The following is a 17,537-nucleotide window of genomic DNA, read 5'->3' as shown; positions in this document are numbered from 1 at the left end:
AAAAAAAAAAGGGGGGGAGAGGGAGACCCATGGCGTTTTCTCATGTTTTGTTTCCTCCTCCCCTCCTCCCTTTTCTGACGGGCCAGAAGACGCCTCAAACTGGTAAAGAGGTGGCTGGGGGTGCGTGAGTTTTATCTTTACCACCTCTGCCTTCAACTCACCTCCGCTTTAGGTTTGTTCTTCTGTTTCGGTGAGCAATGCAAGGGCCCATGGGCTGTGTGCATTGACACTGATGCTTTCAAAAAGTTATCGCGGCTCCTGCGGCGCACGCTTCAAGGTTGGAACCTCCTTCTACTTTAACGCTGACTCCCCTCCACCAACTTGCTCTTCAACGACTCCGATTGCCTGTGTGTGCGCCTGTATTTGTTGTGTTTTACGTGTCAGCGTGTGGGCGTTTTGTGTGTGTGTGTGTATCTTTTTCCCCCTTGGCCGCCTTTTCCTTTTCTCACAAGCTTCGGCTGATCTACACACGCCGAGAACTATCGAGCAAAAATCAAACGAAACGAAGGGATCTCGCTGAACCACTCAACGGCAACAGAAAAGACGCCCCCAACGCGTGAGGGATACACCGCAAGCGAAATCCCACGTTTCCCGACGTTTACTTTGGTGTGCGCGGGGTGTTCCCAGTGCCTCGAAGCTTTCACGTACATACTCTTGAGGGTGTTTGCCTCATCAAAAACAGGTTGTTCACGTGCTGCGTGTGTGTGTGTGTGTGTGTCCCTCTGTCAGAACAGGCGGGTCAGGGGGAGACGCTGACAGGGCAGTAAAGAAGGGCGCTGCAGTACACGTGCGGCTTGTTTCAGTGTTGGCCCTTCAAAGACAGGGAGGGGTTATGTTGCGCCGCAGTTTTGCACCATTGCTGACGCGCGCCAGCGCTGTGTGCCTACAGGGCTGGGGCAGGTCAGAGGGCGGTGGCTGGGGAAGCGCAGGCGGCTCGAATCCCGCAGGCGGTGGCTGGGGAGGCACTGGCGACTCGACTCCAGCAGGCGGTGGCTGGGGAGGCACTGGCGACTCGACTTCAGCAGGCAGCGGCTGGGGAAGCGCTGGTGGCACCGCATCATATTCGCAGTGGGGTAGCGAGGGTGGCCGTGGAGGTCGCAGCGGCGGTGGTCGCGGTCGCGGGTCGCGTGGCAGGAGCGGTTGGGATGCTAAGGACAGCACTGAGGGCTGGGGTGGCGGCGGCGGCTCTGGCGAGGGGTGGGGCGGCGGTCAGTCGGGCTGGGGTGGCGACGGGGGGTGGCGAGACGCTCCAACCGGGGGTCGGCAACGCGGTATGCGTGGTAGTTTTCGTCGCGGTCGCGGCAGCAGCCGTGGTGGTGGGAGTGGAGGTGGAATATGGGGGCAACCGGCTGCCGCTGACGAGGAGGCGTGGAATTCTGCCCCGCCCAGCTTCCAGCCACCGGTTCGTCGCGTTGACCCGCTGACACTGACGGCGGTTGAAGTAGAGGTTGACGGTGTGAAGAAACTCGTCGGGCAGCGTGTGCAGGTATCTGGTTTGTCGGACGAGACCACCTGGCACACCCTGAAGGACCATCTTCGCCAGGCTGGCGACATCACCTTTTGCCGCCTTTTTTCTGGCGGTCGAGGCATGGTTGAGTTCGCTGTCCCTGAGGATGCGGCGCGGTGCATCACAGAACTCCAGGGCTCGGAACTAGAAGGGGCCACGTTGTACCTCCGCGAGGACCGGGAAGACACGGTACTTATCAACACGCGTCGCAAGATTCGCGATGCTCGTGATGCGCAACTTCGCGCCCGCAAGGAGGAGGCTGAGAGGATGCGCCGCGAAAAAGCGATAGCGCAGGGTGATGTCAGCAGTGATTCTGCGGCAGCGCAGTGATGGTCGTTGTTGAATCGCGGCAGTACGTGCAGCCCCCCCCCCCCCCCACTTCTCGCTCGCGCTCCCACTTTGGCTCTTTTTTCACCTCTTTGAGACTTATGCGCTCTTTTCGTGGAGTGGCAGACCGCTGTTCCGCAAAAAAAAAAAGAGAGAAGCGGCTAAGGACTCTTATGGCCTTTATCGGCTGTTAGATTTCTTCGAAACTACAACTTGCTTCATCCCTCCCCCCCCCCTCCCCGAAACAGCAGATGAGTGTCTTTCTCTGGGAGCGCACGTGTAGGTTCATACTGCATTTTGGACAGTGTTGAGTACGCACTGCTTCTTGAGCAGCACGTAGCGGTATGCTTGTATGCGGCTTCGTCTCAACACGTGGCCTGTTGAGCTTATTGTCTCTCCTTTCGTTTCGTGTGTGTTTTTCGTTTTACTGTCTGAGTGCGTGTGCTTGGATGCTAACATGTTGTGCTGCGATATTAGTGACACTGTATCCCCCCCCCCCCCCCCCCCCCACGGCCGGCTCTCCCCGCTTCTCTCTCAAACGTGTGTGTGTATGTGTGTGTGTGGCGTTGAAGGGGGTGGGGGAGGAATACAGAGTTCAGGAGTCTCTTGGATCATTTCGTTGTGTTTTCTCCCCTTCTCCCCCGCGCCTCAGTTTTTCTTCAGATTTACGAGGACTTCATAGGAATCTTGACAGGTATGCACTACGTCGAAGTACCCCATGCTCCTCCCCCTTCCTTCCCTCCCCCCAAAAAGACGCACACACACACACACGCACACACACAGGGAGTAAGTCAGGTAACGGTGTGGCAGTCTGGATCGCAACAGCTACCGCGGTGGGCATATTGACGAGAGCATCAATGGCAGGGCCTGTGTGCACTCCTCCTCTGCCCATCCCAAAGGCGCCACAGCGTTGTCTTTCGAATGCGCTGCTCAAGGGCAAGTCATCAGCTGTAGGCTTCCCGCCTCGACTGGTGTCCATCAGGGAGGAGACGGGGGGATGGTGTACGGTGTCAAGCGTTCACACCTCGTTTTGTACACCACCAAGTTATTCCCTGTTCACTGTTGTCTTCCTTCGTTTTTTCCCCCCGGTCTGGACGTGACTAAAGCGCCAACGTCATGTTTTTTTTTTCCGTGCACCCCTGAATTTTTTTGTAGGGCTTCGCTGGTGTTCTCACGTCATTCTGTCTGCAGGGTTGTGTCCCCCATACGGTAACTTTATGATGTGCAGCTATACGTGTCACCCCCATCACATTCGCTCATCTTCTGCGTGCGAGTGCTCTAGCGCTTTTCCCCTGTTCATTGCCCCTCGTTGTTTGTACATTGCCTTTGCCGCGCCCTTCACACACTTCGTCTGGTTCCACTCTTTCACTTGTGAAGACATCCACAACCGACTCTTTCCTCACCTGTTACCTACACCTCCCCCCCCCCCTTGTAGCAGACACAGCGACGTCCCTACGACTAGTTTCACTGGTCTTTGAGGAGCGTCTGCTCAGCTGACACACACACACACACACACACCTACACTACCTCGGCTTTGTTTTAAAAGCTCAAAGGGGAACACTTGCTCTGAAACGAGAGAGGCTCAAGACTGAAGGCCGAGCCACAGGGGCATCTATTCTTCTCCCAATATTTCAACCCAGATTTGCCATTTGAGACTGCGCCCCGTCGCTTCGTGTACGTTGGGGAAGGGTGGCACTTGCGAGCGGTAGGGCGGAAGCGCGAGGTGTCGAAAAAGATAGGCTGAGACAGGACATGTGAGTTGCGACTAGCTGTGCACCTGCAAAATGAAGGCTGCGCGGCGCGTTCAGTTTTCCCTGAGTAAGCCGCGCGTGGAGAGGCTGATTGTGTGCTTGGGGTTCAATGAGGGTTTAGGCACACACGAGAGCCGCGGCGCTGTTGCCGCGCGCGTTTCACGACATTTGCTGGCGCAATGTAATCCTCCCCCGAGTGATATACACAACCCCGATACTACCCGAGTGCATGCACGCGATCGGCAAGGACGCCCGCGGAACTTTTACGAGGCACACACAATGCAGGTGCGACGAGGTCGACGGGGGCGCACTGATATTCTCCGCAGCCCACAAATGTGGGACTCAAGTCGTGTGGTGGACTATATGGGCGTGTGGTGCGATCGATTGTTACTCGGGGACGCTCGTCATCCTGCGAGGTCCGCACTTCTCGAGCCGCATGTGCCGGAGGTCATGTGGGGTGAGGCGGTTGCTCGCGTAGCCCAGTCCCATCGACAGCTGAGCTCCAAGGATATTCTTCTTGTATCTGCTTGCGAGGCGCTGCCGTTCGGCGTGGTGCGCTTGGACACAGGCGCTATGGATACAGGGAACACAAGTCCTCAAATATCTACACTTGCCCTTCCTGGCATAGCCACGTTAGCGGATGCGCTGCGTCTCTTCAGGCACTCCGCCAACGGTCCTTCTCGCCTACGCATCGGTATTGGATCTGAGCACGGTGCATGTGCTCTCTTCCTGCCGGAAGAGGTCTCGTATGCAGAGCGCTTGTTAGTGCCGCTGTCCAGTTTTGCGGCCGCCCTCTGGAGCGTGAATGCCGCGAAGGCCTCCGCGTATGTTGCCTCCGCCACCGCAGCGCCCGACACGCTAACAGACAGCACAGCTAACCTCCGGCTTTGGCGCACAATGCAGCATTCTATGCTCTCCACCCGAGATACTGCACTCCTTAATGCTTACTACAGCGACGGTGTTCTGGACGCTCGCCTTAGCTGCGATCACACGCGTTATCTTGCTGAGACTCTCCTTCGACGCCTCAGCGACGAGGAGAGCGCGTCTTGACAGAAGGGGGCTGGTGCCGATGTGTCTCAACTGAATTGGGCGAGCTGAATTGGGCGGGGGGGGTTGCCAGCGATTGCACATCTGCTTCCCCTCATTGCGCTCTGTACCCTACACGTCTGACCTGCATCATCACCGGGGTTCTTCTTTGGGATATTTTATAGCGCATACGGACACAGGCATGCAGGCGCAGGCAGATGCTCTATCATGAACATAAAAAAGCTCATACAGCGTATCCGTTTCCCTCCCCGTTCAATGGACTCCCGATGGACTGAATGCGTTCGCTCCATGGGTACTGCGTCGCGTCTGTCTGTTCACCTGCCACGTATTTTTTATTACGTGGCGGTGCGAGGCGCAACGAACACACATGTACGTTTCTTTTTCTCCGCTCTCTATTTGGCTTCACCTACTGCAACTGATTCACTTGCCTCCCCTCCCCGGCGATTCGTTATTGCCTCTGGCTCATCTCCCGCGTCCCTTTCTCCCGCCTATTGCCGCCCGCCTACATGTTTGCCTGTGCGTGTGTGGAGGTGCATTGTTTTATGTGGTGTCTCCCATACAAAGAAGACCGCTCCGTCTAGATATCCACTCCCCATTGCCTCGACAACACGTCCCCATTTTACTGTCTTCCTTCGTCTGTTTTTTTCCCTATTCCATTACTCGTTTCTTGCTCCTGCGCAGTGCACCTGCTGCGTGTCTTTGCTGCCACACCTCACTCATCTTCCACTTCCCACTCCGAACTGGGACGTTGCACGCCCTAGCGTCGAGAATGACCGCGCGCGCGCTGAAGCTGTACGTTGGGGCGACATGCCCGTTTTGCCACCGCGTGGAGATTGTGGCGCGGGAGAAGCAGCTTTCCTATGAACGTGTTGTTGTTGGACTGCGTGAAGAGATGCCAGAGTGGTACAAAAAAATCAACCCTCGCGAGACGGTGCCGACATTGGAGATTGTCGGGGGAAAGACCCGCCATGTGATTGAGTCCACCCTGATCGCGAAATATCTGGATAACATTGGCGCACCCGCAGGGGCGCTGATGGGCGCGTCCGCGGCGCAGAGGCACCGGATCGAGTTTTTCCTGAGCCAGGTCGGGGACTTCATTGGCGCTGCGCACGCGCTTCTCTCTGATCCACTGAGCCAAGAAAAGCGCAAGGCTATGGACGACAGCGCAGTTTACGTGGACGGGCTTCTCGCAGCTAATCAGGTGACGGGTCCGTACTACTGCGACGCCGAGTTCACCATGGCTGACGTTGCCATCGTGCCGTTCCTCATACGGCTGAAGCCCGCGATGATGTACTACACGGGGTACGACGTCTTCTGCAAAGCGCCGCTGTTGAAGGCGCTATGGGCTGCTGCGCAGCAGCGGCCCTCTGTGCGCGAGACGGCGCCGACGGCAGAGCAGTGCGTGGAGAATTACCGCCACTTGGTTCCGGAAAACGCGCCTGCGAAGCGTGCGAATGGGGGCTACGTTCTGTACAGCAATCGCTTGTGCCCCTTTGCCGACCGTGTGCGCCTGGCGTGTGAGCTGCGCAAGTTCAAAGTGCACATTGTGGAAGTGCCGCTGCATCCACAGCCGGAGTGGTACAAACATTTTAATTGCCGGCAGACAGTGCCTTTATTGTGCACGCCCAGCGGTGAGGCCGTGCACGAGTCGCAGCTGATCGCCGAGTATATTGACAGCGTGGCGACGGACGGCACTGCTCTGGTGCCACGCGGAGACGCGGAGAAGGAGTACGAGGTGGGTCTCTTCGTGGACAATGCTGGCCACTTTCTTCGGGCACTGCTCTCGTTCATCTTCGGAGGTGTCGAAGAGCCGATATCTGAGCTTGAGTGGGCTGCTGGTGAGCTTGAAAATCATCTGGCGAGGCAGCCGTTTGGCGACGGCCCATTCTTCGGTGGCAAGGCTATGAACGCTGGCGATGTTGCCATTTTGCCTTTCCTGATCCGCGCGGTGTCGATGGCAGAGCTGACTGGAGGCTACAAGTTCCTTGCGAAGTATCCACTGCTGAAGGGGCTGGTAGAGGCTGGCATGGCTGCACCGGAGGCGAAGGCAGTGTTTTCAACGCTCGAGGAGTACCAGAAGCGCATCCAACAACTTCAACGGAAAGCCTGAAATAAGTGACGTCTCAACGAACGAGTCGACATGCCGAGCTTGCAATAGATTTTTTTTCCTTTTCACCCGTTTACACTCTGGCGTACGAGTCTCCTCGTGGTCCCTATGATGACTTCTTCAGGGGCATTGCTTTACGGAAAGCTTCATATATATATATATATACATATATTATTTATATAGTTGCACTTACTGAATTGAATGGATCTCGAGTGCAATTATTGACATCGTTCCCCCCCTCCCCTCCCCTCCTTATCCTCCCTGGAGGGTGGAGGTGGTGGTGGAGTGGACAGCAGGGTCGTCGTTGTCGTCGCGAGGCAGGCCCCCAAGGTGCGGAGAGAGTCGGTGCACTGTGCGGGTGCGCTGCCAGGCGCGGCTTGTGTGTGGTGTATTGCATCCCCGCCGAGCATGACGGAGGTGAGGTGGGGGAAGTACGTGCCGGCGCGGACAAGCGCGGCAAAAGGGAGCCCACGCCATGTCCGCCCCTCAGGTGCACACGTGTACGGGCCATGCGGTGGCACGGGGCGCTGCACCCGCCCGGGTCGGTGAGCAGCTGGTGCGGCACCGATGCCCGTCTGGGGGGCGCGGGGGGGGGAGGGGGGAGTCTCCACAGCATGCCGTGGCATGCAGCTACCTGGGGCGACTGCGGCGGGGTCTGGGATTGCCCTGACCTGTGGCTTCCCTACCACCGTACTGGGCTCATGCGCTATGCATGTGGGCCCGCTCTGTGTATCACTCGCACAGCAGGCACCACTGCCTCCGGTGCAGGACCGCGGAGGCCGCCGGCGTGCGACCGACGCAGGTTTGTCTGGCGGTAGATCGCGCTGCACGTGACCGAGGAAGAGACGGAGCTGGGCTGGAGAAGTCGGCCAGGCGCGTGAACTGATTCGCCGGCAGGGGGAACGCTTCGCTCGATGCGGTGCACGTGTGGCTGCGGTGCACCCGAAGCAGGTAAGCTGCGACTGTGTGCGTGTAATACGTGTGTGCGCTGGGTCGTGGCGGTATGTCAGCTCATGGAAGTCCGAACGCCTTCCACCCCAAGCCGCTTTCCACTCCATTCGGAGATTTCTTTTTTTCTCAGGTGGTTGCGTTTTTTTTCTTTTCTTGTGAAGAAATCAGCGGACGGCTGCGAACGGATGCAATAATTAGGTGGTTGTTTACTCGGCCGCTCTTTTTTATCGGACACGTACCAGCGGTGAGCTCTACATTACTCGGGCCTCCCTCTCTTCCCCCCTCGATCGATTTGTTATGCTTTGAAACGCGTTTTTTTTTGTTTTTAGTCGCGGAGATGCCGCACCCGGCGTGTGCGTTGGCCGTGCGTGAGCCGTTCGCGCACCCTTTTTTTTTCTACTGGTTATTTCGTCTGCGACTTCATCGTCCGATGAACTCCGCTAGACAGATCTTCCGCTGTTGTGCATACATATGCATTCAGTGATGACCATTCGACTCGTTTCCAGTATTGGTCGGAGGCGTCCATCGATATCGTTTCACCATTTGCAGAAAATGCGCGGTTTCCGCAGACCCGGATCAGTTTTGAGGTAATCGCTCGCCTCTCTTTTTGGCATTATCGGGTACAGCTGCAAAGATTACGTGGTGCATCTGTGAGTGAACATTCGTCTATTGGCACTCCTACACGTCCACCGAGAGTAACATGCTCTCAAAAAAAAAAAACAACAGAAAAAAGAGAGGATTGTTTAGCAATGTGTGGGACTGCCTGACTTTCCTTGTACACCCGCACGTGTGTCGGGGGTGCACATGCTTGTTTGTTTGTACCTGCAGTAATGAGTGCCACCTGCGATGTCAATGTGAGACGAGGTGTGCATGTTCTCGCCAGCTTCCCCACCCTCCCCCAACCAGGAGGGATGGGGGGGGGAGTGCAGGGAAAGTCGCGTATTGACCGTCGAGAAAATATTGCCCCCCTTTCAGACCATTGCGTCGCCACCGCCACCACCCTGCGTTGCTGGGTGAGAGTGGGTACGCCCCGAAATTCAACGGCTAGCGATTGTGTTGCTAACCTACTTCATGCACACTCGCCTGCCGCACTTCTTCTGTTTTTTCCTTTTTTGTTTTCCACCCTCACTTATCCCTTCTTTCCAATGCTTTCGCTTTATGTGTTTGTGGTTGACACACTCGCAGGAGTGCAGGCGGATCGACAGGGCACGTTCAGGGGAAGCTTCTCGGGTTGCAGCAGCCCTGCAAAACCATCCTGACAGGGTTCCCCACTCCTGCTAACGTGGACGCTGTGATCAGGAGGGGGGGGGGCTATCGAGGAGCACATCCCCGGGACAAAGCAAGAGAAGACTTCATAAGTGCCCCCCCCCCCTCCCCTCCCCCGCGCACACACACACACACACACACTCACAGGTCGTGGGTTTGATGACCGTTGTTCGTGGTGAGGCACCACTCTCTGAGAGCGAGGCCTCCTTTTCATCCAGTCTGTCCCCAACAGCTGTGCACCTCGCTGCTGTTATGGACGCCAACATCGCTCGCACGTCCGTGGGGGACGCGGGGCAGCTTACGTGGATTTCTCCACAATTATGGAGCGACACCCCTCATGGCGCTGTGCACCGTGCGGTTGAAGCGCAGTCCCAGTCAGTGTGGCGCCAGCTATGGCAGCAAGCGTTGGTGGACAGTGAACAGCGACCGCGGCCGCCCTGTACTGTTACCGATTCATTGGTGCAGGATGCAGGCGCGACGGGCGCCGAGGGCACCATAACTGTGGCTGCATTCGTTCTTAGCGTTCCGTTCACGGAATCGCTGTACACAGAGAAAGCAGAGGTCGTGGGGTGCAGGTCAGAGGTGTCGATTCGGCGCTATGTGTGTGTCTCACTTGGATCCGGCTCCCGGTGCCTTGCCGCTCACGACACACCCGCCTCTGATCCAGGCGAGAAGGTGAGACGACTACTTGAACTACGCGACGGACACGCAGAGGTAATGGCACGCCGTGGGTTTATTGCATTTTTGATTGAGATGGCCGATGCGAGTACACGCGGCAGTGAAGGCGCGTGCGCAAATCCCTTCTTACAGAGGCGCCACGGTGGCTGTGATAGGGCCACAGCTCTCGGTGAGTCGAACCCTCCACAGTGGGAGCTGCGAGATACGGTTGCCGTGCACCTCGTATGTACTCGATGGATGTGCGGTTCATTGGCTGCCGTGGCAGGAGGCTCAGGCCGTAGCGGGCACCTCCTCCTGCGAGCCGCGTGCGGCTGCTGGCTTGATTCCAGTGTGCAGTCGAAGGTTGCAGCTCAGGAGGTGGAGTGTACGTCTTCCACGGTTGTTACGCACATTGCTAGCCACGCTGTGGCTCCACACTACTCTTCGCTCAACGAGGCCGCATCGCTTCTCCACGCGGCACGTGTGAAGCCCGGGAAAGGACGGCCAAACCTCTCGATGTCGTGCACTGATAAGGTGTGGCGGTGGTCAGTGCTGGGGGTTCAAGGCCGTCGACGAGCCTCTCTTTTTCCGGTGCCGATACGATTGGCTTCAATCCACATTCTTCATCCACCATTCGCTGACGCGAGTTGTCTGCAAACGGCGGTGGACCATGCAACAGCCACGTTCCACTGGCGAAGTCGTAGATGGTCTCGTGAGGGCAGAGACGGAGCACTGCCTCCGACTCCAAAACTTTCTTTCTTTAGCAGCGCGGAGCTTGTCACTGCAGGTCAATTAGCTGGCCTACGTTTACACGATGCTGGTGTGTCCAACGACAGTAGCTACTCTCGCAGTCGGTGGCTGTGTGCCAGGTGTGGGAGGGCTAGCCGCAAGCGAAGCCGTCACGACGAGGCTCCGGCTCTAGGAAACTTTGTCTGCACGTGGCAGTGTTGCGCTTCCACAGATAGGCACACTTGCTCTCTCGTGCTCAATACAAAGGCTGGCTTGCCGCAAGGAATGACCGCGCGCGCCCTGCTGCGGCGCTGCAGCGCAACATTGGAGATCCCATGGCAGCAGTGCCCCCTCTCCCGTCCTTGGATGGCCCAACGCGTGCAGCACCTACAGGCGTCTTGCAACGAAACTGCGCTCCTCTTTCCTTCCCTGACGGAAAGCCCAGCCTCGACATTGTGCGTTCCTGCCGCGATCAACGAGCGTCTCTCATACGCGCTTACTGCCGACACTGAGTGTCTTTGCATGAGCCAGCGTGTCCATTACCATCACCGACAGCCATTAGGCTCTGGAAAGGACTCATCACGGCTTCTATGGGCGTCGTCGTCACATTTGGATTCCGCTGAACTACTCATCGGGGCCAATGCGAACTGTGAATCCGCGCCGTGATGGACCGCACTCGAGCTGGCCCCTGTCTCTGTTTTTATGTGTGAGTGTGCGTGTCTGGCTAGCGCCCATTCACAGTGTATTGGAGCGGAAAGAAAAAGGAATAGCAAGGGTAGCGCTTTGTCAGGTTGGGGGGGGAGATGGTGGTGGTGGTGGTGAGGTTCCGATTGGTGTGCGTCTTGTGCACCTCTCCGCTTGTATTTCTCTCCACAAAGTACATTCTATTTGTGACTTGCCCCCCCTCCCCTCCCCTCCTTATCCTCCCTGGAGGGTGGAGGTGGTGGTGGAGTGGACAGCAGGGTCGTCGTTGTCGTCGCGAGGCAGGCCCCCCAGGTGCGGAGAGAGTCGGTGCACTGTGCGGGTGCGCTGCCAGGCGCGGCTTGTGTGTGGTGTATTGCATCCCCGCCGAGCATGACGGAGGTGAGGTGGGGGAAGTACGTGCCGGCGCGGACAAGCGCGGCAAAAGGGAGCCCACGCCATGTCCGCCCCTCAGGTGCACACGTGTACGGGCCATGCGGTGGCACGGGGCGCTGCACCCGCCCGGGTCGGTGAGCAGCTGGTGCGGCACCGATGCCCGTCTGGGGGGCGCGGGGGGGGGAGGGGGGAGTCTCCACAGCATGCCGTGGCATGCAGCTACCTGGGGCGACTGCGGCGGGGTCTGGGATTGCCCTGACCTGTGGCTTCCCCACCACCGTACTGGGCTCATGCGCTATGCATGTGGGCCCGCTCTGTGTATCACTCGCACAGCAGGCACCACTGCCTCCGGTGCAGGACCGCGGAGGCCGCCGGCGTGCGACCGACGCAGGTTTGTCTGGCGGTAGATCGCGCTGCACGTGACCGAGGGAGAGACGGAGCTGGGCTGGAGAAGTCGGCCAGGCGCGTGAACTGATTCGCCGGCAGGGGGAACGCTTCGCTCGATGCGGTGCACGTGTGGCCGCGGTGCACCCGAAGCAGGTAAGCTGCGACTGTGTGCGTGTAATACGTGTGTGCGCTGGGTCGTGGCGGTATGGTAGCTCACATAGGGCAGTCGTAAAGGAACGCTCTTTATTCCTTGGTGTGCCGCTAGGATGAATTTTCGGTGCGCTTTCTCATGTGAGTTCACGAGTGTGCGTGTGTGCGCACGCGTCATTGCGTATCGCACCACGTCTTCGGGCTGATGGAGGGAGTCTAACTGTGATTCTCGCTTCAAGTGTCTGCGTAACAGGAGAGCAGGAGAGGTCACCGGGTTTGTAACAAGAGAGCCGTCCGTGTTCTTGTTCTTGTTGTCGCTACCTGTCGTTGAGTCTTGCGAGGGGTTCTGTGTAGTTACTGCCCCATGATGCGATTTAATGACGTTGCCTTTTCCAACAAGGGTCATACACACACCTCCCCGTCTTCTCTCATCGAGGCATCCACACACAGGGGTTCGACGGAGCTGACGTTGCGTCCTGCTTCGTTGCACGCATTCGCGTCCCGGTGTCCAATCTCACCTTTTTTTTCTCCCCCCTTTCTTGAAAATGGGCCTTTCGCACAGCGACCGATAAAAAGGCAGCCATACACCAACTGACCCACAAGAACACACACACACACACACACACACATACATCTACACACCCACGCCTCTGAACCCGAACATTAAACGGAAGACATCTGCCACCACCAAAAAAAATCACAGGCGGCGCCGTTTTTTCTTTTTCCCCTGAAAGCGCAACGGGGAGATCAGAGGAGAAATCGAAAAGGTAATGAACGAGGCTCAACAGAGCAGTACGCGTAGCTGAACATTCCTCTTTATTAGTCTCCCGGAAGCAGCATTAGCATCAGACACTGTCACCTCGTGTGACCCGGAGGGAGAGGGAGAGGGAGAGAGGGGGGGGGGCGCTTAGTTTCTCTCCTTTTGCCCCTGTGCCCCTGCGCCCACTTCACACGCTCGTTTTTGCCCACTGCCTCATCTCCATATTCTCCTCTACCTTTTTCTCCCCCGCTTGCTTCGTGGCAATCTTTGAACGCCTTTCGGACTGAAGCACGTGCGTCACTCAGCGGTGATTGTGACACGCCCCCGCTTTTTTACTCCGGTTTCTCTCCTTTTGCGTGACAGAATCCTCTCGCTGTCTTCACGGGGACCTTGCCGTTTTTAAAGCCCCCCCCCCTCCCATCCCTCTCCCACCCTCTATCTCGCTTTCGCTTGATCTCTTGGTGGTTGTGTGTGTGCTTGTGCCTCTGTCGCGCTTGTGTGGTGTATTTCCCCTCCCCCTTTTCCAGAATCTCTACATTCATCTTTTCGTATTATCATCTTCGTTGTTCTTATCTTTGTCTCCTCTGCCAGGACGCTGTCCGCATCGTCGCCACCGCGCGTGTGACTTGGAGTTTTCTTCTTTTTTTTCTGGAAGCCTGGCATCCGTTTCACTGGTGGTCACACGCGTGTATGTCTGCACTTCACCGCTGTGGTTTTCTTTTTTTTTTTTACCCTCGTTCCCCCCTCCCCCCTGTAATCCCATTGTTTGTGCTGGTTTCAGTGAATATATATATATATATATATACATATATACATGTGTGTGCATTACTATATATTTATATCACTCTATAGATCAATCTCTATTGGCTAATTTATGCCGCACACCAGAACGCATCATTTTAAATCATATTCTTTGTTTTTTTTTGTGGGCGCATGTGTGTGCATTTAAAAGGGTGTTCGCTTCTTGCGTCCTTTCCTTTTTTTTTCATCCTTCCCCCTCCCCCTATCCCCCATAATTCTCCTCATTAGGTGTGTGCCTGTGCAGTCACTCACTGTGCACGGCCTCGCATCTTACACCACCATCTCGCACTTTGTACTCCCCCCTCCTCCCGAGGAAAAGAAAGGGAGAGAGAAGAGAGAGAGAGAAGTTAACGCTATTTTTGCCCTTCCTAAAGTGCTGAGGTGTTCACGTGTTCGAGCCCCTTTCGCTTTTCGCTTGACTGTCACTCTGAGACACGTGTCACCCCGCAATTCGCTGCTGACGTCGAGGAGGCGGAGGTGAGAACCTATACGACTGCTGCATCAGCGGATGCACAGTAGGGACACAAGCGGTTGCGGACGTTCCACCTCGGCGAACTATCTATCCGAGCACATTCGTGTGAGTGATTGCTTTTACTCATCGGCACACATATTTTTATACATACAAAAAAAGAGAGGTCGACAGAAATGACTAGCACGGTTTACAACAACGCCAATGAGGTGGTCTGCCCCCGGGTTCAAGTCCAACCAATGATAACGGAGCATGCCGCAACGAATCGGCCAATCGGCGGTGACACAAGGCTAGCAACATGTCGCCCGAGTTGGCATGACCACCAGGCCGACATTCTCGCGGAGCTTCAAATCTTCCCAGGAAACGGCGATTTGAATGTGCGAGGCGTTGCTCAAAAGACCAGCGACGACGTGCAGCGTGGTGCGAAGCCTGAGCCTTTCGATAGTCGGATGATCACTGAGAAGCAGGTCGGCACTGGCTCCAGCACCCTCAGTCAGCCTTCGGACTCGAATCGGCCGACTTTGACTGATTTACAGCGAACGGCGAGCAGACTGAGCCTCTCCGCTGGTGCACCGCTAATGGCGGCGTCGTGGCCCTCGTGGACCGGTGTGCAGGGTGCTGTTATCAACGAGGGTGAACACTGGCCTTCTCCTTTTGTGTGCACGAGGCAGCCGCGTAACGCGGTGTTCCACATGCTCGATTCTGCTGGTGAAGGGGTGTACCGCATGCATTCACTGAACAGTAAGCTGATTCCTTGGGGGCATCTCAGTGGCCGTGCTGGCCTCCCGTTCTCTGTGTCCTTGGCGCAGGCACCGCCTTCGGAATCGACGAGTGCTAGCCGAATCTCCACCTCCGCCATTCTTCCATTGCACCCAATCTCTTCGCCGCTTTCTTGGGCTTATGGACAACAGCAGTCTACGGCGGGCGGTGGAGGAAACACCGCCACCGTTTTACCACCTCTCGTAATGCATGACGTACCTGCAGCGACAGACGACGTCGGCTACGAGCCCTACAACTCCAGTACTCTTACCAAACCCAGAGTGGGCTCCCTCGATCGCGTCTTCTGTGCGTTGCACAGCAAGGAGCGCACCGCACAGAACATGGTGTTGGTTCGTACCAAGGGAACCAACGTGATGCATTGGCGGTGCAAGCATTCTTGTCAGTGCAAGGTGAGTCACGCGGATCGAGATTGGGTGGTGGGCGTCAACCAGAGCGCTTCGCCGGTATCAGCGGCTGACATTATCCGACACTCTCAACCTGACGTGGTGCCTGTGATGAGCCCCAGCACTGCGCCACCAGTATCCATGCGCTTCTGGAACGGGCGTTCAGGCATCTCTCAGTATGCTCTTGTCGTCCCTCTCAACACCTCCGCACCGCAGGGAGTTGAACCACCAGCGCTACATCCGATGAACGTGTCCTGTCAAAATATTTTGCCAGGGACCAACTCAATTGTCGCTCATGCGGACTCTGCTCTCAAGGCACCGTCATCCACCCGCATCGCTGCGCCTTGCGTCTACTACCCTCTGTGCACTCAGGGTGATCTCTCGTCGCCGTTGCCACTGCAGCAATTTTCTAAGGTGGCTCATCCACAGCTGAGCAGCGTTAGCTGTCTCCCCTACTGCATGCATATCAGGTACTCTCCGTAGTCTTTTTGTTTTCGCAGGGGTAAGAGGGGGGGGAAAGGGAGTCGGGGGCGATCATGCTCAGCTCTGCAAATTGTGATGTACTTTGTCGCGCGTGCACATTACGCCGACATATGGCCTCTCAGTTTGCGTCCTCCCCTTGGCTGTGATACTGAACAGACGGAAGTATGGTGTGTGTGTGTGGCGAAGAGATCTGTCAAGGAAAGAGTGAGGGGCTTCCTCGAGATGTTGTACTGCAGATGTCCTCTACGTAACTTTTAGATGTGAGACGTGCACGAATTTCTCAACTCCCTCCTCCCCGATTGGCCACTTGCCATTCTGAATGGTAGCAAGCCGCTACACACATTTATATGCACACCAATGGAAAGACAGCGACCATGGTGGGTGTCAGGGGGTCAAAAATCTCTTTTTTATTGTAACGGCCCCGCCCTTCGAGAGACCGGGGGGTGGCGAAGGAGCTGAGTCTCTGTTTTCTCAGCTTGTCCCTCGGATTCCTTTTCAGCTAATTATATCCCCCCCTCTCTTTGTATGTTTGACCTCCCCCGTGTCTTGCATCTGTTTTTTTTTATTTATTTTGCTGCTGTTGTTCCTCCTCAAGGTTTCTCTGTGTCTCATTTAATGCGACCTTGAGCACACGAATGTGCTTGCTCCCCTTTTCTCACGCTCAAGTTATCCCATGGCCTTGTCAACGAGAATAAAGAAATATGCATGTACATGTATACGTATTTATAAGCACACGTATGCGGCTGTTTACAACCTCATGTCAAGTGATATGCACGCATGCATGCGGGACACAGCGTTTCAAAAAAAAAAAAGAGGCGTACGCGGGGCTACTCCCGGTATGTGGTGCACTGTCGTTATCATTTTATTTCCTTTTTTCACCTATCTTTAACTCACACATCTCCTCTTCTCTTTTTTTTTTTTCCTCGGGTCTCTCTCCCGAGCGTTTTTTTTTTCGTGTCGCACTCACTTCTCGGTGCTTTTTTTTTTTTGGGGGGGGGGTCGCGTGTGCTGTAATGAGGCGGTGATTTTGCCCGAGTGCCACCGCGATTCCGTAGACGATGGTTTCACAGATTTCTGTTGTTGTTGTTGCCTTACTTCTCCCCTCTTCCCCACCGTCAATGTTGTTTTCTTCATTATTACAACTGCTATGGATTATCATTTCCTTCTCTTCCCCCTCCTCCCCCCTCCTCCTCCTCTCGCTCGCTCGCTCGCTCATACATTCCAGCATTCTCTCTCCTTCTCCACCTGTACAGCCCCGGCGAAGAACAGGGCTAGAAAACTGTCAGGGGCACAGGGGAAAGACAGCGTGGATGCACGCGATTGTATCCTCACATACATTTTGTCGCATCTTAGCGCATGTGTCAGCAGTCGTTTGACTTGGGATGCTCTACTTTATTTCTTTTTTCCCTTCCTCTTCCCGTTTTTATTCTTTGTGAGTGTCTTTGGTGCGCTCAACCCGTTTGACGTTTTCATCTCATTTCTCTGGTCTGTGTCTTTCTTACCCCCTTTAAAGTTTCTTTTTTTTTGGTGCTTGTCTCTGTCTCTCTCTGTGTGTGTGTGTCTGCCTCACACATTTTGGCGATGGTCTCCGTCTCTTCCCCCCCCCCTTCCTCCCCTGTGTGGGTGTATCTGTTGATTTCTCATATATTGTTTTGCATTCAAAAGCATATATACTCCATATTATATACATTGTATATATATATATATATATTATCGTCGTTGTCCTGCGTCATTTTCACTGCTTCGCTTTGCGAATTTTGTTTCTTATTGAACAATCGTGCGCGACTCCTTCCTTGGTTCTTTTCACGTTCTTCGGCTTTCTATACGCTTCGTGCTGTCCCCCCCCCCTCCCTCCCGCCTCCCCCTCCTCCCTCTGTTCTCTCTTGCGCCATATTTCATGAATGT

The 17,537-nt window shown here is 55.8% G+C and overlaps 4 protein-coding genes across 4 annotated transcripts; all 4 read left to right on the top strand.

Annotated features, from left to right (window-relative positions):
- Window positions 1–832: 832 nt before the first annotated feature.
- JKF63_02041 (uncharacterized protein) lies at window positions 833–1,837 on the top strand (the record flags this gene model as incomplete). The annotated part of the gene is made up of 1 exon (XM_067898084.1): window positions 833–1,837. The coding sequence occupies one exon, from the start codon at window positions 833–835 to the stop codon at window positions 1,835–1,837; it is 1,005 nt and encodes a 334-aa protein (XP_067754241.1).
- Window positions 1,838–3,618: 1,781 nt separating this feature from the next.
- On the top strand, window positions 3,619–4,635 carry JKF63_02040 (uncharacterized protein; the record flags this gene model as incomplete). The annotated part of the gene is made up of 1 exon (XM_067898083.1): window positions 3,619–4,635. One exon carries the CDS (start codon window positions 3,619–3,621, stop codon window positions 4,633–4,635), a length of 1,017 nt encoding a protein of 338 aa, XP_067754240.1.
- A 766-nt stretch (window positions 4,636–5,401) lies between these two features.
- JKF63_02039 (uncharacterized protein) lies at window positions 5,402–6,742 on the top strand (the record flags this gene model as incomplete). Its single annotated transcript, XM_067898082.1, has 1 exon — window positions 5,402–6,742. The coding sequence occupies one exon, from the start codon at window positions 5,402–5,404 to the stop codon at window positions 6,740–6,742; it is 1,341 nt and encodes a 446-aa protein (XP_067754239.1).
- A 2,466-nt stretch (window positions 6,743–9,208) lies between these two features.
- JKF63_02038 (uncharacterized protein) lies at window positions 9,209–11,008 on the top strand (the record flags this gene model as incomplete). The annotated part of the gene is made up of 1 exon (XM_067898081.1): window positions 9,209–11,008. The coding sequence occupies one exon, from the start codon at window positions 9,209–9,211 to the stop codon at window positions 11,006–11,008; it is 1,800 nt and encodes a 599-aa protein (XP_067754238.1).
- Between the last annotated feature and the right edge of the window lie 6,529 nt (window positions 11,009–17,537).

Source organism: Porcisia hertigi, chromosome 33 (assembly GCF_017918235.1).
Source record: "Porcisia hertigi strain C119 chromosome 33, whole genome shotgun sequence".
In the NCBI taxonomy this organism is placed as follows: Eukaryota; Euglenozoa; class Kinetoplastea; order Trypanosomatida; family Trypanosomatidae; genus Porcisia; species Porcisia hertigi.
Note: the sequence above shows the minus strand (reverse complement) of the source record. Positions and strands in the feature narration are given on the sequence as shown.